This window comes from Nelumbo lutea, chromosome 4, assembly GCF_056320005.1.
Source record: "Nelumbo lutea isolate HS-2025 chromosome 4, American lotus-T2T, whole genome shotgun sequence".
NCBI classification, from domain to species: Eukaryota; Viridiplantae; Streptophyta; class Magnoliopsida; order Proteales; family Nelumbonaceae; genus Nelumbo; species Nelumbo lutea.
Window position 1 is genome coordinate 87631157 of NC_142687.1, and position 26277 is coordinate 87657433.

Consider the following 26277-nt stretch of genomic DNA (forward strand, 5'->3'; position numbering starts at 1 on the left):
GGGAATCGCGGTCAGTGATCTCATGGGCCATTGGGTCTCTCTCTTCCTAGCTCGCTGCCCGTTCTGATTCTCCAACCATTGTACATATTCTCCTTCTCCGTGGGGCATTTTAATAATATAATAATAACGAAAATAGAAAGTATATCGATATTAATTATATTTTTATTATTCATATTTTTCGCATTTTTACTGCCATTATATTATTCTCGTCTCATTTCCACGTCTTTGGTTTGTCATCTATCATTTCTTGTTATTTTTATTAATTATATTATGTGTTGATTTTCACTAAGAAGCAGCAAAGCTTCGAGATCCAACAATGTCGAATATCCTGTGAGATTTCTCTCTTGTCTTCCTATGGTTTAACTTTTCCTAGGGTTAGGGTTCTTCGTTATTCTTGTTGGGTGTTTCTTGGAAAGGGGGACTTTTTTTTTCGTATTTATTTTTATTTGTTTTCTTGGTAGGAGGGTTGGAATTCTGGTTATTTAGGGCTCGAGATTTGGTTGTCTAGGCGTGGGTACGGTGCAGATCAGAGTGGTTCCTTTTGGCTGATTTGAAGCGGTTTCTGTTTCGTGGATTGGGTGACTGCAGAGCTTACACAGTTCGGGGTTTTCCGTTGTGTATTTGATTTGGTTGGCTGTGGTCTGAATTCGCTGGAGAAAGCGGGGAATTAGGGTTATCGGATATAGGGCCTGCCGGTGTTTGTGCGAGAAGAACTGTGGAGCTTTGCTTCGGATTTGGCGCAAACTGCTATTGATTGTTTGGCGTTTCAGCGTTGAAGTTTGTGGCTTTGACTTTTGACTGTAGGTTGCGTTAGAAGCTCTGTGGGGAGAGGGGTTCGATTTGCTGGCTGGCAATGTGTAATTACTGAGGGGTCCTCTGCTGTGTTGTGGAGGATCCCTGTTGGACGGAGTTAGAATCACAGTTTTTTAACGTACCAACCTTGGAGTTTGGAGAGGTTTGCCTGTACAGTTGATACGAGGGGCGTTTATGTTTCTGCGGTTCTGTCAGGCGAGGAGTTGCTTTTATCTGTGTGATGGTTGTGTGAGTTGGGTCTTTGTGCATTTTATAGAGAACAATAAAAAACAGGGAACTGTTCATTTTTCTCTCCAAGGATTTACTTTCATCCATTTATTCGTATGATTGAAGAAATGTATTCTTCGGGTACGGATTCTATGCCGGAGACTAGTGGAGTTGCAGGTACGGTGTTGATTCCTATGAGGTTTGTGTGGCCTTACGGGGGAAGAAGAGTGTTCCTCAGCGGTTCTTTCACGAGGTGAGATTTGTTAGTATGTTCTAATATTAAATGGAACTACCTCTTGTTCCTTTTTTAAATGTGGTTTGAGCTTGGCTATCCAGCTAGAAATTCTTTATTTGAATTGTCATCAAGTGCTTCTTATTCTCACATATATTTGTTATAAGAACTATAATTGGTAACTATCCCTTTCAGATGGTCAGAACATTTGCCTATGTCCCCCGTTGAGGGTTGCCCTACTGTATTTCAGGCTATTTGCAATTTAACGCCAGGATATCATCAGGTAATTTCATACGATTTTTGCTCGTTTCTTTGTTATTTGTCCGGTGCCTCCCTATCAAATCTAATAATTATAGAAACTTAAGAGGGCCATGCAGTTAGATGTGGAATTTTGTTCATACTTATAGTAGACTCTTGCTTCATAACTCTCATCCGAGGTGGGATCCTTTGAGCTACTTGATTTTCACTGTGCTTTTCCCTACTATGTTCCTATTTTTTTTGTCTATCTCAAAGGGGAAAATGGAGTCAGATATATAATAAATAAGATAGATCATGATAAAACAACCTTTTGTATCTATGAGGTGCACAAAAATTGACTCATTTTGTCAAGCTTAAGACATATGGTATGACGCTGAGGCTCAAGATGATATCTAGGCTGTTCATGAGAAATCAGGTCCATAGAAGTTTTTTTTTTTTTTTTTTTGGATTTGCAATAAAAAAATTTTAGTCAAGAAGAAATGGTTTGGGGAATCATCATGCAGGGTTTCACTTCTTTCCCTATTTCCTACGAAGCTTAAAAAGCTATTATGATTTGCCCTTGCTGGAAGAGAAAATGAGTTACTATCATATTAAATCACAGGGTGGCTGCTAGGCCTGTAAATGGTATCTGGAAATTTGAATTCGATTTTGGATTGAATAAATGGTCAAATTCGAATATAATTTTTGTTCCAATTATTTAATCAAATTGAATTTGATGCTGTGCTGATTCGGCTCGAAAAATATTTGAATTCAATAATACATGTTATAGTATATATAAATATATTATATCATATTCTGATTTGATATATTTATTATCCATTATGTGTCTTACACTATTTATGATTCAAACTGTCCATTGTATCTATTTATTATAAAAAACAAACAAAAGTTATCCTGATTGATAGTTAAGACCAGTTGACCAGGCCACTTGTCATTTTTTTTTTCATTTACTGAGATACCAAAACCCCTCCTTTCTCCATCTCCTCTCTCCTCTTTCTTCTTTCTTCTCACTATCTGCTTATCCTCCTGTATTTCACCCTCTGCAACTTTTCTTTCTTCATAGAACAGAGTTCTAATGCCTCAAGGGATGAGTAGTGTGGAGAGAAGGTAAAGAGAACTAGATTCTGTCGAAGATAAAGGGGCTTTCATGGCGTTCTGAAGTTCAAACTTCAGCTTCTTTTGTTTGGGGCCATCATCCATGATCGATTGCTCTCCCTCCACTATCTCTCTCTCAATTGTTTCTTCTAGAGTTCTAGATGATGAATTATTTTTTCTCTTTTCTTTCATGTTCTAGATTTAGAGTTTTTTTTTTTTTGTGCTGTTCACGGGTGATGGTTGTGTCTTCCTCCTTAGTTTGTTTTTTAGATTTAGGGATTTCTCTGCAAAACCGGTTAAACTCGAATTGAATTGAATATTTGACATTTTAATTGAATCTGAGTTTAATTGGGACATTTGAATATCCAATGGATATCGAATAGATTTCGAATCACCTTTTTTTTTTAATTGAAATCGATTTCAAATATGGCCTGATTTGATTCAAATTCACTCTGTTATAGGCATAGTGGCTGCACAACTAAAGAAATAAAAGAACCAAAGAAAAGAGCTATAGGTCCATATTCATAATCAGAAAATAAAAGGAAGAAATAAATGAAGGAAGAATAGTAGGTTGCCCCGACAGATCAACAGTCAAAGCTGAGAATTGATCTAGTATTTATTTTTAGAAAGATGATCGGATTTGTGCTCATAAGTTGCGTGATATTTGCCCTAAGTTGTATAGATTGAGTTAGAAGCATATTACTGTAAATCAGTGTTTTTAATGATGAATGAAAGAATGGTTTTTCGCCCTAACTTTAGAAGACTAATGCTGGACAGAGGGAAATAGAGGAATAATTGGTTCTGCTAGAAAAAGCTAGAAAAAGAAGTTGTCTCCCCTTCGGAACCTGATGCTAGTTGGTGGAAGGAATGTAAGAATGGGCAATTTATGGTGAGGTTCTTTTGTAATGCTTTAATTGGTAACCAGATTGACAGAACAGAACTGAGGTAAGAGGCATTTGATAGAGATGAAGTGTTATCGCTATTGACCAGTTGAAGAAGAGGGGTTTTCAGTTTCCTAGCATCTGTTATTTGTGTTTCAGCTAAGAAGAGGACTTAACATCTGTTTATTTCTTGCACTTATTCTAAATTTATTTGGGGCTTCTTCCTTTCTTTCTCTAGAACTCTCTCCAACCTTCAAATTCAAGTAACATTTTTTCATCATAGCCAAGGATCCAAAGAAGAAAGAAAGCAAAGATGTCCGAAGTTGTATTATACTTGCTGTAGTATGGTGTATTTTGAAGGAATGAAACAATAGAATCTTCAAGACTTCCGAGATGGTTACAAAGAGAGTATGCTCTATTGTTGGGATTGTGTCTGATAATATGCAGTTGCTTTCATTGATACATTTTGTTAATGATTGAAGACAATCAAGCATCACTATTCAGTGGCTTTTTCTTTATTCTTTGTCACCGGTTAATTTTGGTTCTGCTTTACAATTCTCAGCTCTCAATAGAGGATCCAACAACCATTCAAATAAAGGTCCATGTTATACCTTCTTAGTGTTAATTTTTATTTTATTTTCCTAAGGTTCTTTTGAATATTACTTGTGGAATGATAAATCAACTCAGTGTCTTGGTGCCTGAGTAACTAGTAAGATCCATAACCTAACTTCACCTAGGCTTTGCATGCAAACATGTTTTAGTTAGTCAATGTTAAAACTAGAAACAAGTCTATTTATTTACTTGTAAATAAGATCGTCAGGTGGAGATTCCTAGCTCTAGAGAACCCCAACCATGGAATGGCATCAACAACCAAGATCGGCTGGTTTCCTCATTCCTTGCTCATGCTTGTAGGTGGTTAAGGATGTTTTGAATCTGGTTGGAGTGGAGTGGTGGGAACAAGGATGTGGGAAAAGGGAAGAGGAGGAAGAAGATGGGGGGCGGAAGCATTGTATAACCCAGCTCATGTAGGTGGAGGAGTTAGAAGAAACCTTTCCTTCAAAATGGCTATTGCAGTTGGAATTTGGCTGAGTTTTGGGGAAACTTCCTTAAAAAGTTCGGGAGCTAGATCATTCTTGGAAATGACGACTGAAGGTGTACAGGTGAGAAAGCTCTTCTTGCAAAGGTGCTTGGTGGGATGTTTGGATTGGAAAATCCCAATAGAAGAGCTGGAAGTGTGGGCGACAAGAAGTTGGAGAGCGGTGGGAGGGGTGAGAGTCAAGAAATTGATCGAGGACTGCTACCTTTTCATCGGTGGGTCGTCTTGAATGGACCTTGGTATATCGACCAGAACAGATTGGCCCTGGATTGGTGGACGGAAACGGCGGCAAGTCTGCTACTGGAAATGCTGAACAATTCGAACAACCTGAAGGAGACCTGGTTAAGAGTCTTTGGGCTCCCACTCCCTTTGTGGTGCCTGAGCGTGATTGAAGGGACTGGCAATCTGTGTGGGGATTTTCTGGGGACAAACGATCGTGCGGAAGAGCTGAATACATGTGAATGGGTGAGAATGAAAGTCAAGATGGAGAATGTTTGGTTCGAAGAAGAGAACTTAGTGCCTCTACTTTCTTCAAAGTGGACAGAATTAGATTTTGACGGTTCTAGCTCTTATTATCTTGGCAAAGAAGTTAAGTTCAATTAAAGATTTTCTTAAATCTTGGAAGCAGGAATTTAGAGGTAAGTTGGAATCTGAAAAGAAAAAGTGCCTTGACCTGATCAAAGAAATATGAGGGATTTCAGACCTATAAGCTTATTGAACTGCTTCTGTGATAGCCAAGAATCAATTCGCTTTTTGTGCCTGAAAGACAAATGCTGGATAGTGTTCTAGTGGCAAATGAACTACTGATTGATTCAAGGAAAAGAGACGGAAAACCTAGGCTGTTGTGCAAGTTATACTTGGAAAAGGCCTATGATCACTCAAATTGGAGATGCTTGGATTTTGTTTTGGAAAGAATAAATTTTGGGCAAAAATGGAGAAATTGGATTAAAGTATGCACCACTTCTCCAAAATTTTCAGTCTTGGTTAATGGTCAGTCGACTGGCTTCTTCAAGAGTTCTAGAGGTCTTCGGCAAGGAGACCCCCTCTCTTTTTTTGATCAATAAGGAGACCCTCTCTCTCCTCTTCTATTCATTTGTGTGACGGAGGTTCTCTCTGCCTTTGTAAGTAGGGTGGGAGAGGAGGGCCTTTGGCAAGGTTTTGAAGTGACTCCGAGTGGGGAAAAGGTGCAGTTGCTTCACTTTGCTGATGATACCCTTTGCTTCATTGATGCTAACTTGGAGCAATTGGGTGTGCTTCTTGGGGTGTTGTGCTGGTTTGAAGTAGTCTCAGGCTTGAAAGTCAACTAGGTCAAGAGCAGGTTAATTCCAGTGGGAATGGTGGAAAATATAGAAAACCTGGCAGAGGTGCTGGCCTGCCAAGTTGGTTTGGTTTCCTTCCAACTACTTATCTTGGTCTCCCTCTAGGAGCTAAATGTACCTCATCTTTGATTTGGGAGCCGGTGGTGGAGAGGTTAGAAAGGAAACTGGCAGGTTGGAAGACCAAATATCTTACTTTCGGGGGAAGAATTGCTCTATTCAAGAGTGCATTATCAAATCTTCCTTCCTATTTTTTGTCTCTTTTCCCAATGCCAAGAAAAGTAGCCCAATGAGTGGAAAAACTGCAAAGGGATTTTTTATGGAAAGGGTGAGAAGAAGAGAAGAAAATTCACTTGTGTTGGTTCGGATGTCTTAATGTGTATGCTTATCTTTGTTGGGTCTTAAGTCATTAGTTATTGGGCCTAATCTTATTTAGTGTTTTCTATTTGTCTAGGTGTCCCATCACTAATCAGGGGCATTCTAGTCTATTCATGTAACACTATGTAATATACTTATATATAATAGAGTAGGGTTGGCTGAGTGATGTGTGCCGCCATTCTCAAAACTTTCTCTTCTTCTTCTTCTTCTTCTCTTCTCCTTCAGCAGCTGTGTTCTAGCAAACATGGTATTAGAGCTCTAATCTATCACCTGGTTACAACCGCCTCCACTTCTACTCTTATCTACTCTCTTTCTCTTTCTTTTCTATCTTGGTTGCTGCAAAGAAACCCTAGGGTTGGTCGTAGAACACAACAGGACCTACATCTAGGGTTTCCCTTGGTTGTAGGGCCCAAGGGGAGTTTGTCCCAGAAGCTGATGCCCTACTAGACTTATTACAGTAGATTGTAGCTATTCGGCTAAGAGAGGTTTGTGTGGAATATATCCAGGTGGGAGGACTGATTTCGGTAGTCCTAGAGAAGGTCATAGGGGTGATTACAGTCTGCGATAGTAGAGGTTAAAACACAGCAGAAGTCAGCACAATGCAGCCGTGTGTTGCTCATGGTTTTAGCTCTATTACGGGTTCTCAGGACTGAGTTTGCAGTGTAACAATTTTCGTAAGTCTGAAACAACTTTCTGTATATTGTGTTTGCAGTTGTGATTCTTGCAAGTAGGAGAAGATGTCTTCAGTATCCAGGGAAGTGTCTTCTAGGGATGTTAGGACTGGTGGGAGGTCTCCTAATCTGGAGAATCCAAATTTGCACAGCAATGTGTTGTCGGATGAGTACAACTTCAGAGAATGGTCTGTTTCAGTCATGCTCTTCATCACTTCCTGGGAACTCACTGGGTATTTGGACGGGCTGAAGAAGGAACCTGAAGTGGCTAGTGTGGAATATGCAGTTTGGCGTAAGGAGAATGCCAGAATTTATAGACTGAATCAAGACATTGCTGCCTTGAGACAAGGGGATATGACTGTTGCAACATATTTTGCAACCTTAGAAGGACTATGGGAAGATCTTGATCATCACCTTATTCTTGATTGGAGAATGCCAAAGACAAGGAAAGGCATGATAAACAAATTGAAGAGGGCATAGCATTTAAATTTTTGGCTGGTTTAGATCCAATATATGAGAGCATAAGGTCTCAAATTCTGGGAAGGGATGAAATGCCAGATTTACATCATGTTTATTACCTCGTGAGGAATGAAGAGGTTAGAAGAAAAGAGATGAAAGTTGATACTCAAATTAAGCCAACTGAACAGCCTGTTGAACATTCGGCCCTAATTTCTACAAATCAAAAGGGGAATAAGTACTCGGACAAGAGGCATCTTAAGTGCACTCACTGTGGAGGTGAAAGGCATGTGAAAGAGACTTGTTGGGTTCTCTATCCTCGTATGAAACCAACTGCCTTGAGGAAAGATAAGAAGCACCAGAAGGGTCAAGCTGCAAGTGGGAATCTTGTTGCCATTCATAGTGATGATAGCTCAAAACACTCATCCACAGTTACTTCTTCTCCCATGGGACAGATAGCTAATTCCTCCGGACCAGGGTCCTTGGGTTTCACTGCTAATGAGGTAGAGGTACTTAGTCGGGCCCTAGCCCGTCTAAGGATCAATTCTCTTGCTTCCACCTCCCTTGCCAGATTAGGTAATGTCTCTGCTTTTAGTGCAACTAGTTCTATTGATCCTGCTTATTGGATTATTGATTTTGATGCAACTGACCACATGACACATATGTCTTCTCTATTTTCTTCCTATCATTTATTGTCTGGCCAAGATAAGATGAGGGTTGCTGATGGTTCTCTCTCCACCATCTCTGAGAAAGGGGTGGTTGATCTAAGCAAGGACCTCTCAGTCAAATTTGTTCTGCATGTTTCCAATCTTTCTTCAAATCTCTTATTTGTTTCAAAGCTTACCAAGAATTTGAATTGTAGCATAATCTTTTTTTCCTACTCATTGTGTCTTTCAGGACAGATTGACGAAGAGAACGATTGGGAGCGGTCATGAGTATGGAGGTCTCTACTACCTTGATGCAGACATCAATTCGGCCTTACAAACATCTGCTACTAGTAGTCCGTCCAATGTGGAGTCAATAGCTAGGTTACATCTGTGGCATGCTAGGCTAGGTCATTTGCCTTTTTCATCATTAGAAGTGTTGTTTCCGGAATTATTCAAGGGTGTTTCAAGTCAAAATTTAGTTTGTGAAGTATGTCAGTTGTCAAAACAATGTAGAACTATTTATCCAATTTCTAGTAATGAAATTCAAGCTCCTTTTGATTTGGTCCACTCTAATGTTTGGGGCCCTTCACCCCTTGTTTCTGTTTATTCGGAATTATTCAAGTGAGTAGTGACTCACGATGCACATGGATCTACTTGTTAAAAGGATGCGATGAAGTGCTACGGATAACCATGGCGTTTTACAAAATAATTGAAACACAATTTGCCAAGAAAGTTAAGCAATTCCGGTTAGACAATGCTGTTGAATATTTTGAAAGATCCTTGAACTTGTTTATGGAGGATGTTGGAATGATACATCATCATCTTGTGCTAGTACCTCCCAACAGAATGGGGTTGTTAAGCGCAAGAATAGACACCTATTGGAGACTGCTCGAGCCTTACTATTTCAGCACAAGGTTCCCAAGCACGACTGGTCTCAAGCAGTCCTTACTGCATCATATCTGATAAATCGAATGCCATCCAAAGTATTGGGTATGAAAACTCATTTCTTTGTCCTTTGTCCTCATCTTCCAGATTTTTCTCTTCCACCTAGAGTCTTTGGTTGTGTATGTTTTATACATGTAAATGATCCAAAGAAGACCAAGCTGGATCCTAGGGCTACGAAATGAATCTTTTTGGGATACTCTCCTACACAAAAGGGTTACAAGTGTTATGATCCAGTCACCAAGAAAAAATATGTCACAAAGGATGCAATGTTTTTTGAGTCTCAATCCTATTTTCATTCTTCTTAGAATCCTCTTCAGGGGGAGACTAGCGGGATGAAAGAGGATTCCTCTGTTCCTTCCTTTTTTGTGCCTCTTTCTGCCTTGGACCTTCCATCTTCTCCTCCTGATCCTCCTAGTTGTAGTATCCCGGGTGAACCTAGTGAGGCTCCCATTGTACCAACTATCACTCTTGATGTTGCAGATGCTACTGAAGACTCTAGCAGGCAACAAAAGGATATAAGAATCACCTACAACAGAAGGAAAAAGGGCCCTCTAACTCATTACTGCAACCAATTGGACTTGGATTAACCTGTCTCAGCACCTCCAGGTAATCTTATCACACATACGTCTGATTTGGATCTCCCTATTGCCCTTCGTAAGCCTACCCGTTCTTGTACTATCCAACACCCCATTGTTGATTTTGTGTCTTACTCACATTTGTTTCCTCGTTATTGTTCCTTTGTATTTGCTCTTTCTTCTGTGCATGTCCCTACTAGGTATTCAGAGGCAGTGTCTGACCCAAGATAGAAAGAGGCTATGAACGAAGAAATGAAAGCCTTAATGAAAGCAAGGACTTGGGAATTAGTGGATCTACCGGAAGGGAAAAACACTGTTGGATGCAAGTGGGTGTTCACTGTAAAGCATAGGGAGGACATGTCCATTGAAAGGTACAAGGCCAGACTTGTAACAAGAGGGTTTACTCAAAAGGAAGGGATTAATTACAAAGAAACCTTTGTTCCAGTAGCGAAACTCAACACAATCCGAGTTCTACTGTCATTAGCTGCAAACTTCTCATGGGAGCTACATCAGTTGGAAGTAAAGAATGCTTTCCTAAATGGCGACCTACATGAATAAGGTATTCATGGATCCTCCACCAGGTTACGAGTTTGGCAAGAAAATGTGTAGATTGAGAAAAGCATTATATGGCCTTAAGCAGTCTCCTTGAGCTTTGAGAAGCTTTGTGGGGCCATGAAGAAAGTGGGTTATACTCAAAGTGGGGCAGATCATACCTTGTTCATAAGGAAGAAAAATGACAAACTTACAACACTAGTTGTCTATGTGGATGATATGGTGATTATAGGGGATGATTAGGAAGAGATAAAAAGACTAAAGGAGTTCTTGGCTACTGAGTTTGAGATCAAAGACCTGGGCCATCTGAGATACTTCCTTGGGATTGAAGTTGCTAGGTCAAAAGAGGGGATCTATATATGCTAGCGGAAATATGTCCTTGATCTCCTAGAAGAAACATGTATGATGGGGTGTAGGCCAGTAGATACTCCAGTAGAGCAGAACCATGGTCTACATGAATCAATAGGAGAGGACTACCTTGATAAAGAGAGGTACCAAAAGCTAGTGGGGAAGTTGATTTATCTGTCTCTCACTCGCCCATATATTGCTTATGTTGTACATGTTGTTAGTTAGTTCATGCATTCTCCTAAAATCCCTCACATGAGAGCTTTGGAAAGGATTCTTAGATATTTGAAGACTTGCCCGGGGAAGGGAATTCTATTCAGAAAACACAATAAAATTGAAGTTGAAGCATATACTGATGCAGATTGGGCTGGTTTTGTTGGAGACAAGAAGTCAACCTCCGGGTACTGCACCTTTGTTGGAGGAAATCTGGTTACGTGAAGGAGTAAAAAACAAAATGTGGTTGCTAGATCAAGTGCAAAGGCTGAATATTGAGCTATGTCTCATGGTGTTGCTGAACTTCTGTGGCTTAAGATCCTTCTTGCTGAACTTGGAATAAAGATCGAGTGTCCTCTCAGGTTGTACTGTGACAACAAGGCTGCCATCAACATTGCAATCAACCTAGTGCAACATGATAGAACGAAACATATTGAGATTGACCGACACTTCGTCAAAGAAAGAATAGTCTCAGGAGAACTCTGCATTCCTTATACTCCCTCTGAGATGCAAATCGCAGATGTTCTAACAAAAGGGCTTGCTTCAATAAAATTCTTGGACATACTTGGCAAGCTAAACATGATTGACTTCCATGCTTAGCTTGAAGGGGAGTGTTGGTTCGGATGTCTTAATGTGTATGCTTATCTTTGTTGGGTATTAAGTCATTAATTATTGGGCCTAATCTTATTTAGTGTTTTCTATTTATCTAGGTGTCCCATCACTAATCAGGGGCATTCTAGTCTATTCATGTAACACTATGTAATACACTTGTATATAATAGAGTAGGGTCGGCTGAGTGATGTGTGCTGCCATTCTCAAAACTTTCTCTTCTTCTTCTTCTTCTTCTTCTTCTTCTTCTTCTCTTCTCCTTCGGCAGCTGTGTTCCAGCAAACAACTTGGTTAGCTGGGATTAAGTTTGTGCTCCAAAAGACAAAGGTGGACTAGGGATCAGAAAAATGAAGGTCTTCAATAAGGCTCTTTTAGGGAAATAAATTTGGAGATTTGGCAGAGAAAGAAGAAGCCGGTGGAGGAGATTAATTGCAGCCAAGTATAATCCAGACAACGGGGACTGGGTTACTACCAATTCCTTGATCTCTCTTGGGTGCTCGATTTGGAAGAAAATCATGGAAGTCTTCCCTTTATTGAGTAATGGTCTTTTGGTAAAGTTGGGGAATGGCCAGAGGATTAGGTTCTGGAAGGATATGTGGTGCACTAATAGACCCCTTGCCGAGGTGTTCCCTCAGCTGTTCCAAATGGCAGAAAACCAAGAAGCCTTGGTTGCTGACTGCTACGAGATTAGAGACAACACTTGTCTTTGGAACCCCTCTTTCAGAAGGCATTTCCAGGACTGGGAACTAGATCAAGTCTCAGGGCTGTTGGAGATGTTATCTACTCGGTCTCTGGATTTATCAGAAGAAGATTCTTGGATGTGGTCTTGGAGCAAAGATGGTCTGTTTTCTGTTACTTTGTTTGCCAGGATCCTTTGAACTGATCAAGGTGCTGATTTCCATGCTGATAAAGTCAGGAACCAGATTGTCCCTTCAAAGCTTAATGCTTTGATCTGGGCTGTGGCTCTGGATGAAAGCAAAATATTAGCATTGTTTTCAGGCCCTGTGGGAATAGGAGACTCCAATAGAGCTGAGATATTAGCGGCGGTACAAGGTATTCTGATTGCAGAACAATTAGGAGTCCAGCAGGACCAGCACTTGGTGGTTGAAGGGGACTCTGAGATTGTTGTGGGATGGCTGACAGAACCAGCTTTGGCTATGTGGCGACATAGAGATATGTTAACTGTATCACAAGAAACATGACTGTTTCCTTTCTTTGGGTGGGAAGATCAGCAAATTCCTTAGCGGATGGGTTAGCTAAGCAAGGGGCTTCAGGGGAACATTTATTTTGTGCTGCTTTGTAATTTTAGTTCTGGTTAATTCTGTTTTAATTTGATGTAATACTTGTTAGAAGAGGTAACAACTCGTGCCTCCTCCTGGGTCTACTGTATTGCCTCTTATTTCTGAATTAATAAATTATATTCATTCATAGAAAAAAATGTAACCAAGGGGAGGATGACAGCAACCACCTATCTCTGCATTGTCCTATCTCCAGTAAAATCTGGAACCACTTCTTCTCCTCTAGGCAGCTATCTTGGGCCATGCCTGCAACTGTTCTGGATCTCCTGTGGTGCTGGGACTAGAGAGGCTTATCTAAGTTAAGAAAAAGTGTCTGGCTCTTAATTCCTGCAGCTGTAGATAGTACCATTTGGGCTGAAAGAAACAAAAGAATTTTCCAGGATAAGCACAAAACTGTGGATCAACTGTTGTCCTGTACCATGGGAAAACTAATCTCTTGGAATGCTGTAGCTTTAGGGGTTCAACCAAGGGTTTTGGGAGCCCAGCTGATTGCTGGAAGTTTCTAACTATTATTTTCTGGCTTCTTGGTCCCTGGATTTATGGTTTTGGGGCTTCTTGAATTCTGTAATCTGGTTTTGTTCTAATAAAATTTACTTTACCTTCTTCAAAAAAAAAATCAGCTCAGTTCCACAAATTCTGAATACCAATCATTTTGTTTATTAAATCAATATGCTTGTGAGGTAGAAATGGTTTGAGTTTATTGAACCATATATGAATCTGTTTTTTTTTTAAGCTGCCAGGGCATTGGTAAGAATGATGGATGTTACGGGGGCAATATATGTGTTAATTTTAATGCATAATATATATGATACCCACAATTCCGCATGCATATACACCACCGAGTATTTGGGCATGCCTAACTCTCAGCCTTTTTTTATGTCCCTCTGCATGCAGTACAAGTTTCTTGTTGATGGAGAATGGCGGCATGATGAGCGACAACCTGTTGAGACAGGAAGTTATGGGATTGTGAACACTGTCCTGTTGTCTAGGGAACCTGAGCTAAATCCTTCAATCTTGAGTCCAGAGACACCTGGCTCTAGGACCAACATGGATGTGGACAATGATGCCTTTCAGCGTGTGGTAAGTGCATCTATTTATACTTCCTTTGTTGATGGGGTAGGTAGATGGAGCTCTTATTCTTTGTTTATGATCCTGTTCATCTTAAAGTTGTGCATGCACTACAGCTATATGGTATACATAAAGTTGTGTCTATGATACCTTTTTGATAGGAAACGGTAACTTTCATTAAATAGAACATCAGAAATTACAAACTGTCACCTACAGAAGGACAAGGTGACCCCTGAAACAAAAAGCAAGTTACAACACAGCCCAAAACAAAGTCTCTCTATTCACCCCTTGCTTTGCTAGTAAGTCAGCTAAAGCATTTGCTGACCTTCTAGTCCAATTAACAACTACACCCAGTTCCCTTGTAAGGCTCAATAATTCTCTTACATTTTGTCTTAGGGACCAAGTTCCAAGACTATTTGTTTGCACCCACCCTACTGCTAACTTTGAGTCTCCCTCCACTTCTATGATACCTGTCTATAGATTCTTTCCCCTGCAATTGATATTTTTGAGCTCATCAGCTATTGCATGCAGTTCCTTCAGAATCTGTTTTGAGTAAGTGCTGTTTGAAACTTTGAACCTGAAGCTGTTTTATCTTGTACATTTAAGATAACAACCTTGGATTTCTTTCAAGACTTTTTAACCATCTAACTGATTTGTACTGAACCACCATCTTAAAGCAGTTTGCTATTTTTTTTTTTTATTTTATAATAGTCATTTACTACATATGTCATCATTCCACTGAGGTTTCTACGTAATCATGGTGCATTTATGGTTCCTGAGGTAGCTGGACCTATATTCTTTATTATTTAGGTGTAAATACATATAAGAAATTGATCAAATTGATATTCGCTTGGTTTTACATTATTTTAAGATTGTGAGACCATTTATTTAAACCATTTTATGCTACTTGGTTTGCCTCAAATATATATATATATATATATATATATATATATTCTCTTATCTTCACCAAGGCCTATGGCCCTATACCAAAATGACAATTATAAAAAAATGACCTACATCAAATTGATGACTGGTGAGAATTGCATGAAGATAGATGAAGAGAAAGGTACTTTATATTAGTTGAAGAAAAAATCCTCTTATTATTATTACCAGTAGTGGAAAATAGAATTTATTATTATTTATATGCAAAGAATATAATATATACAAGTTTTATGCCACCCTAATCTTGGTCTGGCCATAGCCAACTAACCTACGTAGCCAACCACCTTACCCTCTGTAACTATCTCTTCCTTCATTTTGCTTTTCACACCATATAATAGTATTCAGTATGCCCCAATACATGTTTTCTCTGTCTACGCCTTGCTTTGCCATTACATCTGCAAACCCATTAATAGATCTGTGTACCCATTTTACATTGATGACCATTTCCTTTTATGGGTTTAAGGGCATTGTTCCTGGGGTGGGTGAAGACTGAAGAGGATATGGGAATATGGTTATGGGACAAATCAAACTTCTCTGTGAATCATGGAACCTTAGTAGGCAGCCTGCTGTTGATTTTCGCATATTAGAATCTGGACAACTTTGACCCCCTCAAAGGTGGCATTCTTGTGCTGGTTGGACTTTAGACACGTGTCGTAACTAGGGACAGGTTGGTGAGGATAGACACGGCCCTGGACAATACTGTTTCTGCTCTTTCTGGTTTAAGGAAGGGATGTATCCCTAATTCTGTGTTTCGTCCTTTTGAGGTCCTGGAGGTTGGCGGGTCTTAATGAGAAGGGTAAAGTGCTGTGGGGACTGGGGAATCACACCCCTCGTGCTATCTTGGTGTATTTGGGCTGAATTTTAGAGGGCTGAGTTAATTCCATTAATGCAGTGCTTACCAGATTTAAAGGGTATACCCATATTGATACCCATTTTCTTTTTTCTTGAGGAGGCTTTGTAATGGGTGAAGTGGACTGGTTTGTGTCTTTGATTTGATTTACATACAGATTCCTTGTATAGTTCCTTAGTGTACAATTTTTATTTATTGAATTTCAATAAATACTTTACTTGCTAAAAATGGCCGTCTCCCTTTTCAAGTTTTTAATCTCCCTCTACATATTCCTGTTACGCCAATGGGGCAAACTCATCATCCTCCACCCAGCTCACCGTTACTTTGCAATCTCCTTCTACCTCTAAGTTTCTATAGTTGAGCAATTTCTTCTTCTTCTTCTTCTTCTTGTTAATGTTTTTTTTTTTATTTTTTTTATGTGTTATTATAATTACTATTGTTATTCAGTGATCTCAAATAAAACTTGTCTTCAATAGCATTGGGTGTAGTGAAATGTGTAAAACAAAGTTAACTGAGATAGTTCACATATAGATACTAATATTAAATTAGAATGGATATTTTTGTTAATATACCCAAAGATATTAACTTTCTATTTATCTTTTCCTATGTTCAGCCTTTGTTGTAACTTGTTGTTTCCGGGAACTACTGTTACAAGGTAATATGTAGTTTATGGTCCAAAGAATATAAGGGAGGAGAATGCATGTATTAAAATGGAGTTTTGTCTTGAAATAGAGGGGATTTTATCCATGCATGAGAGGATTTATTTATTTTTGATTGGAGACTTAAAATGTGCATAAAGGTAACTCCAGTTGTGTCAAATAATTTTGTTTTAATATTTTTCTATATGTTATTTGCAATACAAAACAGGTTACATTGTCAGATGGTACCCTGCGGGAAGCAGTTCCAAGAATTTCAGAGGCAGATATAGAGATTACTCGACAACGTATTTCTGTATTCTTGTCTACACATACAGCTTATGAATTGCTTCCCGAGTCGGGCAAGGTTTGGATGCTTCACCCACCTTTTTGACCATTTATTTCAAAATCTTGCTACTTAATACTGCCTGGCGTTCATCATATCATGTTCTGATAATGCTTATTTAAAATTACAGGTCATTGCCTTGGACGTGAGTTTACCTGTGAAACAAGCATTCCACATTCTCTATGAGCAGGTATATCTCTTATTTTTCTGAGGTCTAGAATTGTGTAAAATATACTTATTGTGAATTGTCCCTTGGTGTCTTTTGCTTGTATTATTTTGATTTTTCAGAACTCTCCATTTCCTGTAGTGTCAAAAGTAGCTCACTCAACCCAACAAAACCTAGCCCCAACCATACGGTGTTGGCTAGACGAATATTGTTCTACTGCTTCACTCTGTTCAGTGCATATCCTTAGTTTAAACAACGGAACAAGTTTTTAATATGAACAATTTTTAATCGGTGGTTAACAATTCATTGTTAAGATTTTTTGCATGGAAATGCTGAATTTTTACTGTAAAGTGACCAAGGTCTTTTACATTGCTGGGGCTTCAGGCTCTCATGGTTCAATTTCATATGTAAAATAATTATTTTGAATGCTGAATAACTGAATATGTTCTGGTTTTGTCATATTAGATCAATTTTCCTTTTCTGTAACCCATATTGTTGCCATTTTTCTATTGGGTTGCTTTCTAAGAGTTTATTTTTCTTTTTCTTTTAAATGCTAACTTTTTTCTTATAAGAAGCTTGGATATAATTTTTTCCTGAGTTAAGTTATTTCCAGGGAATTTCTGTGGCTCCTCTATGGGACTTCTCCAAGGGCCAATTTGTTGGAGTCCTAAGTGCATCTGACTTCATATTAATTTTGAAAGAGGTATGTGTGCAAGTTTTTCATAGTTGTTTATTCAAATGCAAATTTATAGTTTTTGGAATAGTATAATACCTTGCCTAGAGATCTTGCTTACTTGTAGTTTATGTACCTTTAAAATCACCCATAGACTTCATCACTGATAATGAATTTTAATTTGATGACTATTTTGTGCCCATAAATGATAGTTTTTCCAAAAGCACTTTTAAGTATGACTTAGTTTTGCTTTTGTGCTTATTTTGTGCCACAAATTGATGGGATCTTATGAATTCATATTATGAAGAACATCTGAACATGTATCTATTTCTCCTGATGGAAACTGATAATACATTCTTTCTTATGGTTCTGGGGATTGCCATATATTTGGAAGTATAATTCATAGGTTGTTGTAAAGCTCTGTCATTGCTTTCTAGAAATTCTTTTGTTTGATGATCTTTTTGGCTTCACGTACTTTGTATACGATAAGACAGGTAGAAATGAAAGCAGAAGGTGCAACTGTGGTGAAGTACAGTATTGTAACTTGAAGGGATTAATCAGTTTAATAAGAAAGTGACAGGATTATTGGTTTGTGAAGCATTGATCCATATTTTACTTACCAGCAATTCCCTGCTTGTTCATGCTTTGAAGCTACACAAATTTTTACATGAAGCTTTTTACGGCCAAATTTTTTTTTTTCTAAACATTTTTTGGCAAGTACTACATATTTGTTCAATTTTCTTTTTTAAATTTCTTTACCTTATTGTAAGCAAATTGCCCTTTTTTGAAGAGCAACAGAAAGTTGTCCTATTCTTTTTCCAAAGCATATCTTTCCCTTTTCCCCTCTTTTAAATGCTTGAACAGGTTATATGGCTTTCTAATGTTTCTTTATGAATAAAAAAAATTTGTTTCCTTACTCCATGTGTCAGGAAGATTAATGTTCTCATGGGATGCTTGAATATTCTCTCTGCAGTGTTTGGAACAACAGCATCTATTTTATCCCATGTTTTATATGTAATTATTATCATTTAGATGACTTCTTGACTTTTTTCTTTGTGTGTCTTCAAGATGTTCTTTAGTCCTTGATAAAAATAGAGGGCATTTCTTTGGTAGAGTGCTATCAAATATTTTAACTTGCAGCTAGGGAATCATGGGTCAAATCTGAGTGAGGAAGAGCTTGAAACACACACTATATCTGCTTGGAAAGAGGGGAAAATGTTCCTTAATGGACAAGTTGATGGTCATGGGGGAGCATTACCAAAATGCCTAATCCATGTAAGTATTTGTTGTGACATTTATCCAATATTCTCTGTCATTTGACATGGACGCATTGGTGCTGAAGAAGGAAATGGAAAATAAATTTATACCAAGTAATGCAGTTTTGATTTTTTTAACATAAAGTTTTATTGTTTTGGTAAATTTATTAATTAATAAATAAAGGTAAGTAGTCCCATATAACAATTCTTGGATTTGTACATTCCACCAAGTGTATTTACTGCATCACAATTAGATATGGAAGATTACATAGAAATAAATGCATTCATAGGGACATATGCACATGCATGTAAGCTGGAAAAGGAGTTAGGAACTTGGATTTTTTTGGGTACAAGGATCAACAAACTGCTTGACTGATTCATTGGTCAAACAAGGGGTGAACAGGGAATAGTTGTACTTGGGGGGGGGGGTAACCATCAAAAAAAGCATGTAAACGACAAAAAATGGGGGCTTACATACCCAAAATGAGCCTAACAAAAGGGTTGTCTTCTGATGTACATAATGGTTGCTGTTTTAATGTGCTTATTCAATTATCTAGCACAAGTACAGTTTCATGATTTAGCAAAGCAGTAATCTCTCTTTGAGGAGTACATTTATCCCTCAAAACATGTGAAAAAGCATTTACTATGAGTGGCAAGATCCAATGGTGTGTGTGGAGTCTGGAAGTTTCTACTTATTAATTGGCACCGCAATTTATTATTATTTTTTTGTTTCAAGAAAATGGAGTAGGTGGGAATTTGGGGAAAGAACAGAAATATAGGGCTTACATGCCAATTTGGGGAAAAATAGTGGGGCTATGTGTGCAGTGCCTAGGTGCAGACTTTAAAGTGCACCTCACTTGTATGCTTATGTGCACCTGAGGTTCAGCTTTTAAATTTCTGTCTTTCAGGCACCGACTAGTCATCTCCTTGCCAATGACCTAGTAGTCAAAATTAGTGATTTGAAAGGCACGCTTGCTCACAGGTCAGGTGCATTTCAAGGCATTAGCCATTGCCTTGCCTAGGTCCAGGTGCAACTCCTTTGAAATGGTATGTGCTCAATGCACCTTGCGCCTCAGACTAGGTGTGTGCCTCAATCTCTTTTGTGCTTTTGCTCTTTTTCTAAGTAGCGGCTGGGCTGGGGGCTCTGCAGCCTCCACCCCTGGATCCTGACCAAGCCCCTTGAGGCAAACCCAAACAACTTCATGCTAGGGCCTAAATTTTTAACCTGTATATGAAAGTAACTATAGTTAAAATTACAAAACCAATCTTTTATGTACAGATTAAGAATCTATGACCCTTGAATAGACTTGTTTGGGCTTGCCTCAACGGACTTATCACTTGATACAAAGGTGGTTTGTAGAATTAAGAATGCAAGATGTTTAACATCACATTAGCTATTTAAAATGTGATTGGAAAAAAAATAGAGTGGAAGTTTCACGTGCCTGAATATGTTCTATATGTAAATATTTGATTTTATTTTTACATTTTCACTTAGATTATATTTCATATATTATGTTTATGTGTTTTACTTTGAGCCAATAGGCTTTTTAAAACATTTCGTTTAAGGATTTTTCTTAATTAATACTATTTTAGTTTATTTTGAATTTTAAAAAATTTTGTACCACATTGCTTCAAAAAAGACGTGTGCCTTGTGCTTTTGAAATGCTGGCCGAGATGGTTGCATAGAAACCCCTCCATTTAGGAGGCGCAGGATCAAACCCATGGATCCGCAAGTTCTTTGTAGTTTGGGCAGTGGGTTTTACGTTCACTCTGCTATGACCCACTCATGATTCCACTTTATCAAACAAAAAAAATGAAAAATCGACTAGTCACCACATCTACTAGAGGGGCCAAAACTAGTAGTCATCAGCTCACTGCATTGATAAGAGTGGAGTGCATCGGTGGGGAGTAAATTTGGTTAGCTCATTTATGATCTCTAGATAGAAGAATCGGGGGAAGGACTTGTACACTGGCAATCCTACTTAAATGGGATAGAAGATGACACAGACATCCTAATTCAATGTCAATCTAGTCAAGTATGAAGCGTTGGAGAAATTTTCTTGCTCATTTTCACTGAAGCTGAGTTTTTTTTTTGAATTATTTTGTGTTTTGCAGTATTTTCAGTTTAATTAGAGTGAGGGCTTAATAATTCAAACAGCTCCTTTTGTCTTCAATGTATATATATACGTGCAGGCTGGACCTTGTGATTCTTTGAAAGATGTTGCCTTAAAAATTCTTCAAAATGAGGTAGCCACAGTTCCTATTATTCATTCTTCACAGGATGGATCATTTCCACAGCTACTGCATCTTGCTTCCCTGTCAGGAATACTTAAATGTAAGCATCATTATTGGTTTTTCTAATTGAGGGATAATGTTCTATTACTGACTTAAACCATGTAATTTTCAGGTATTTGCAGGAATTTTAGACACTCTTCTAGCTCCTTGCCAATCTTAAAACAACCAATTTGCTCAATTCCTTTGGGCACATGGGTTCCAAAAATCGGGGAAGCAAGACGGCCATTGGCAATGCTGAGACCTAATGCTTCTCTTAGTTCTGCTCTGTCTCTGTTGGTTCAAGGTAGTTTCTTTTTTAACTTCATGGGTATTTTCTCATCCGTTTCTTGAAAATATAATATGCTGGTGTTTCATGCCTTTACAAACTTGGCCTTGAATCATAGTTGTACTGGATTGCTTCATAATCATACACCTTATATCATGCGGTGCCTTTGTGCTATACAACTACTCTTTTGGGGTCTTTGTTTTCAAATTGATAGCTTCACCATACAGTATTATGTCTCAAGAAATTAAGGGATGTCTTTCTTCATTTAGTATTTGACAATGGTTTGTTACATGTTTCAAATTATTGCCTTCCAAGCGTCATTTATCCTCATCTCCTCTTTTTGGAATGAAAGAGAGATTGATACATGTTTGTCCTTTTATCTCTTACTTCAAAAATTGCTCCTAGAAAGAATACATGCAACATCTTGCCAATGGACTTCCTAGTTTGACATATTTTTTTTTTCAATCTAGAGGACACCACTAGAGATTAGAGCTTTCTGTTGAAATGTGATTCTCAAGAGCTTTTAAAACCAGTATCATGAAAAAGAGCCTTTAACACTGATGACTTTGCTGACTGAGAAGAAAGTCTTGGTTAAACCACATCTTCTTCTCCTGCTCTTCTGCTACTATGATATGGAAGCTTTTTTTTGCCTCTTTTTGGTGACATATTAGTCCCCTATTGGATGTGACGGGCTATTTTGAGTTAGTTTTCTTCTTATTATCCTCAATGAGGGGGAAAATAATTTGAAGATTTATTTACAAGGGTAGCAGTCCTTCCGAGATAAAAAAGAGGAGCTGATTTAAAGTAGTGGCCATCACAATAAAAAATATTTATTGGATCTCCACAACAGAGGAATTTAGAGGATTCCTCACTTGTCATTATTTCTATTTTCACAAGGTGGACCCTTGAACCAAATGGCTGGACAAAGTCAAATTTGATGACTGTTTTCTTAGGAAACCCCGGGTGTTTGGGCATTAGTGGTAGTTTGGAGAGGTTACTGCAGCTTAAGCCTGTCCTATTGGAGAGACTAAGGCTGCATTTGGAAGCGATGTAAATCAAGAACCGATGTGAAATTTACATTGGTTCGGTTTTGTAGGCGTTTGGAAGGAGCGTGTAATTATGATTGACGTAAAACTCCACTCCGGTTTAGATTTGTTGGCGTTTGGATGGAGTGGAAAAAAATAATAAAAAAAATCGATGTAAAACCTCATCAAGCATAAAGTTTTACATCAACAATCGATGTAAAAACTACATCGATTTTATCAATGTAAAACTTTACACTTTTTCACACTGGTTTTCAAAATGTAACGATCACTTATATATATGGTTCAGTGTAAAACGACATCAGTGTACTTTTACACTGATGACGTTTTACACCGGATCCTAACGAAGCCTAATGCATTAAGGGCAGAGATTTTATCCTTGCCACAGGGGATGATGAGATTACTTGATTGAGCACTTTGACACCACATGAGTGACACAAGGGTGGATGCTAAGATGAACATCTTGTTCAACTGCAGTCTTAAATTTGTGATTATTTGCCATTGCATTAGCAGACATCCTTTCTTGGGAGGGAGTTGAAAGTGACACTTTCTACTATGTTTGGACTGTGCAGTGTAGTCTTTGAACAAAACTGTATATGGGCAGCCTACTCAGGTTCTGTTTTATTGATGTCCCTATAGGTGGATAGCATGTTGAAGCATTGACTAATTTTCCTATATTAATAAAATGTTTTAATCTCATTAGTGATTGGACATGTAGAGACTTAATGATAAAATTGAATATGATAAATTGATAGAGAATTTGGGGCATAAATGCTCTCATACGTGAGGAGAGATTAGGATTTATTATGTTGATAAAATTATCTTAGAGATATAAACAAAGCATATTGTTTGATTGGGGTGAAACTACTGGATTTTCTGTATAGCATTTTTATTTAAATATCAGCTGATGTAAAAAGTGCTTTTTGTTCAGTTCTTTACTTCTGTTAGTTGGATATGACTTTTCTTTTGCTCTTTGGTGGAGCATGTGGGCTGAACAGGATTGAGTGGGGTGCACTGAGTCATGGTGGCGACTCATGATTTGTGCTATCTGAGCATAATGAAACTTATAGTTTTAGTTAATAATGAATTTTTTCTTTATTTTGCATTCATCTCTGAAGTTTTTAAAATGAATGGATGTACATTTCTCTCATATCTTTGAAGCTCAGATGTGTTTTTGCTTTCTTATTAATAACAGCAAGGTTTCTCCTATCAATGCTCTCATGCTTTTGACTCTCATACTTTTGACTTTCTTATTGTATTGCACTTTTGTCTCTGCAGCTCGAGTTAGTTCAATACCTATAGTTGATGAGAATGATTCACTACTGGATATATATTGTCGAAGGTAACTCTCTGTCTCCTATTCCACTATCAGACATAATATTGCATGTCTGCTTTGTTGTTGGTAATTATTTCGTTGTTTGTTTTACAGTGATATAACTGCTTTGGCCAAAGATAGAGCTTATGCACAGGTCCATCTTGATGGAATGAGTATTCGTCAGGTGACTGTAAATACTTGCTTTTTATGGCTACTTCATGTGATTTCTCCATTAATTCATTGGACACATGTTTTGTACTTGACAGTCTTTTTTTGTAAACAGTCAAGGGTTAGTGATCTTGTAAGGGATGGAGAGGTTTTTTGTATCTCTCCCTTTGTACAGCCTCTTCTGTACGGGATTTTCTGTTAGTAATAGAAATATCAATACTCTGCCTTTTCTGTAAAAAAGGCCATTGGCTGTTTCAGCCAATTTAGTGGGTTATAAATATAAGGTCTAAGTTAAATGCCTATAAGGATTTTTGTGTTCCTGAGTGAGATAAATTTAGACGATGCCACTTCCACATGGTGTCTGCAACCTTGGATTATGTTGGTCTCCCCCTTGGTTGCAGTCACAAATTGTAAAAATAACACACATATCATGTACGCTATTTTTATAAGAACATCTTTTTCTGTATACCTTTTCGTCTTTGTTTTAATGAAAATTCCTTTTTACTAAAAAACAGGGAAAACACCATTGGTGTTGATGCTTGTATGGAGCCTTTATTCATAAGATAAAACCCTCTCCAGAGCATTTCTCAACTCTTAAGAAATAGAGAAGGTGAAAAGAAACTCTTAAGAAATAGAGAAGAAAGCATGCTTGAATCACAGATCCAGTGGTTGAAGCTTTTATATGCCTTTTTTCAAGGTTTTAAAAACCAGACTGGACACTGAACCGTTTTGGGGGCTGGTTCCCAGGCGAATGGTCCAACCATCCGGTTCGAATGGATGCCCTGTTCTGATTAAAGAAATATAAAATAATTAAAATAAAATGACCAAAACCGTTGTCTGGGTCGACGGTTTGACTGCCTGGGTCAGTGGATTGCTGATCAAATCAACTGTTTTTGGCCCAGAGAGCAGTTTTAGGGTGAAACGGAACTGGTTGCCTGACCAGTTCCTGGGCCAACCAGTCCGACTGTCTGGTCTGGTCCGGTTTTCAAAACCATGCCTTTGCCCCCAATTAATACTATTGTATGATGTTCATATAGAATTGGTTGTTTTGATTGTTGCCATCAAATAAAAGAAATTTGTTGTATGTGTTGTTCTAGAGATTTGTTTTTTTATCCTTTGCATTTAAATGACCTTGATGGATAAAGTATCTTCTTGTTAACATATTCAAGTTATCCAAAGGTTTCTTGACAACTTATCTGAGTGCTAGGGAAATGGTCTGACCAAACAGGTGCAAATTTTAGCTACCTTTGTGCTGTGAACCTTGTGAAAGTTGTATGAAGGGCAGGGAAGGGGGTTTGAATTTGCATTGTTTTGGTTTGAGGGCGTTTTAGATGACATCCTTTTTTGGGTAATGAAGTGCATTTAGATGGTGAAGATAACCTATGTATTCCTGTCCATGTCTCCAAGATCTCAAATCGATACGCTGCCTTGTTAATTTAGGCACTGCACCTGGGACAAGATCCAAATTCTCCATATGGCATCTTCAATGGCCAGAGATGCCAGATGTGTCTGCGCACTGATCCTCTGCATAAAGTGATGGAGCGGTTATCAAATCCAGGTGAACTTTTTTCTCTTTTTATCTAGGTGTTTACCAGGTATTATACATTGACTAGCTCTGTTGTGGATGCCTTCACCCAATTACTTGTGGGTTTTTAGGGGTGAGGCGGCTTGTCATTGTGGAGGCTGGGAGCAAGCGTGTAGAAGGTATTGTTTCGTTGAGTGATGTGTTAAGGTTCTTGCTTGGCTAGCTGGAAGTATAAAAGTATTGGGGAAGAATTTCTTAGAAGGATCTGCAATGGTGGCATTGGAGAAGTTACAGCCGTTGATGCTACTCATCACTTCACTTGCCCTGGCCTTCTCTGCGGTGCCTCACTATCCTTTTGTGGGTGATGGATGACCTCATCTCATTTATTCCGAGTCTTTGATTGGATGGGCCTCAAGCTCTAGAGCCTGATAGTTTTAGGTATAAAAAGGCTAAAGGGAGGGAGGTCTGTAAAATTGATATGCCTCGGTTTTATCCTCTCCTTTTTCATTATCCCCTTACCCTAATTGTCATCAACTCAAATTCTGCTGCTGATATGGTTGCCGTTTGTGAAAGCATGTAATCCCCAATAGTTCACCTACTTATACTAACAGACAGTGGGAAGAAATGGGGCGAAGAAATGTTAAAACAAATTGGGATGATGGTGGTGAAGTGGATTGACATGTTGCTTCTGTCATTTGCTGTAGCGGTGGTCATGGTTTATCGCCTCTCCACCATGGAAAATTCATATTTGTAGGTAAAGGGGGTCATTTGTCTATTCTTTCTTTATCGATCACATATTTTATGCTTCATCTTCCTAGCTACAGTATAGTAATAATGGTATGGTACTGCATTTGTTAGGTTGCAGATTACAAGTTAAGAGAGGAGAGGAGGAAAAAAAATATAAAAGAATACCTTGTCAATGCAATATGATTGAACCGATCTCAAACTCTCTACCTAACCATTTAACATTTGCGAATTTCATAATCTTTAAATTTTTGTTTTCTTAATTTATAAATTTCGAGGCTAGATCATTGGTTATTGTTTAGTGTTGTAATTGGTTACACCTAATTAGTAATTACTCAATTCATCCGCGAGAAGTTTCCTTAGCACGAATTTGCGATATTTTAGCCATGTGGATCAAGT

At 38.3% G+C, this 26277-nt stretch overlaps 1 protein-coding gene across 2 annotated transcripts; it reads left to right on the top strand.

Annotated features, from left to right (window-relative positions):
- LOC148861592 (sucrose nonfermenting 4-like protein) lies at window positions 1–25943 on the top strand. 2 transcript variants are annotated; one of them, XM_088984637.1, is made up of 14 exons: window positions 76–330; window positions 462–1273; window positions 1448–1535; window positions 13482–13667; window positions 16315–16449; window positions 16559–16618; window positions 17208–17297; window positions 18408–18542; window positions 20717–20858; window positions 20931–21101; window positions 23405–23468; window positions 23556–23625; window positions 25050–25167; window positions 25266–25943. In XM_088984637.1, the coding sequence occupies exons 2-14, from the start codon at window positions 1137–1139 to the stop codon at window positions 25355–25357; spliced, it is 1488 nt and encodes a 495-aa protein (XP_088840763.1). In that variant the 5' UTR covers window positions 76–330; window positions 462–1136; the 3' UTR covers window positions 25358–25943. The 2 variants fall into 2 exon arrangements, with proteins under 2 accessions (XP_088840764.1, XP_088840763.1); XM_088984638.1 differs by having other exon boundaries at window positions 1–1273.
- Window positions 25944–26277: the final 334 nt, after the last annotated feature.

Bases quoted from the DNA above. Each gene is read 5' to 3' on its own strand.
- LOC148861592 (XM_088984638.1), top strand. From the start codon at position 1,137: ATGATTGAAGAAATGTATTCTTCGGGTACGGATTCTATGCCGGAGACT. The intron at 23,626-25,049 runs GTGACTGTAAAT...TTGTTAATTTAG, and splicing joins ATGGAATGAGTATTCGTCAG to GCACTGCACCTGGGACAAGA. The intron at 25,168-25,265 runs GTGAACTTTTTT...GTGGGTTTTTAG, and splicing joins GGAGCGGTTATCAAATCCAG to GGGTGAGGCGGCTTGTCATT.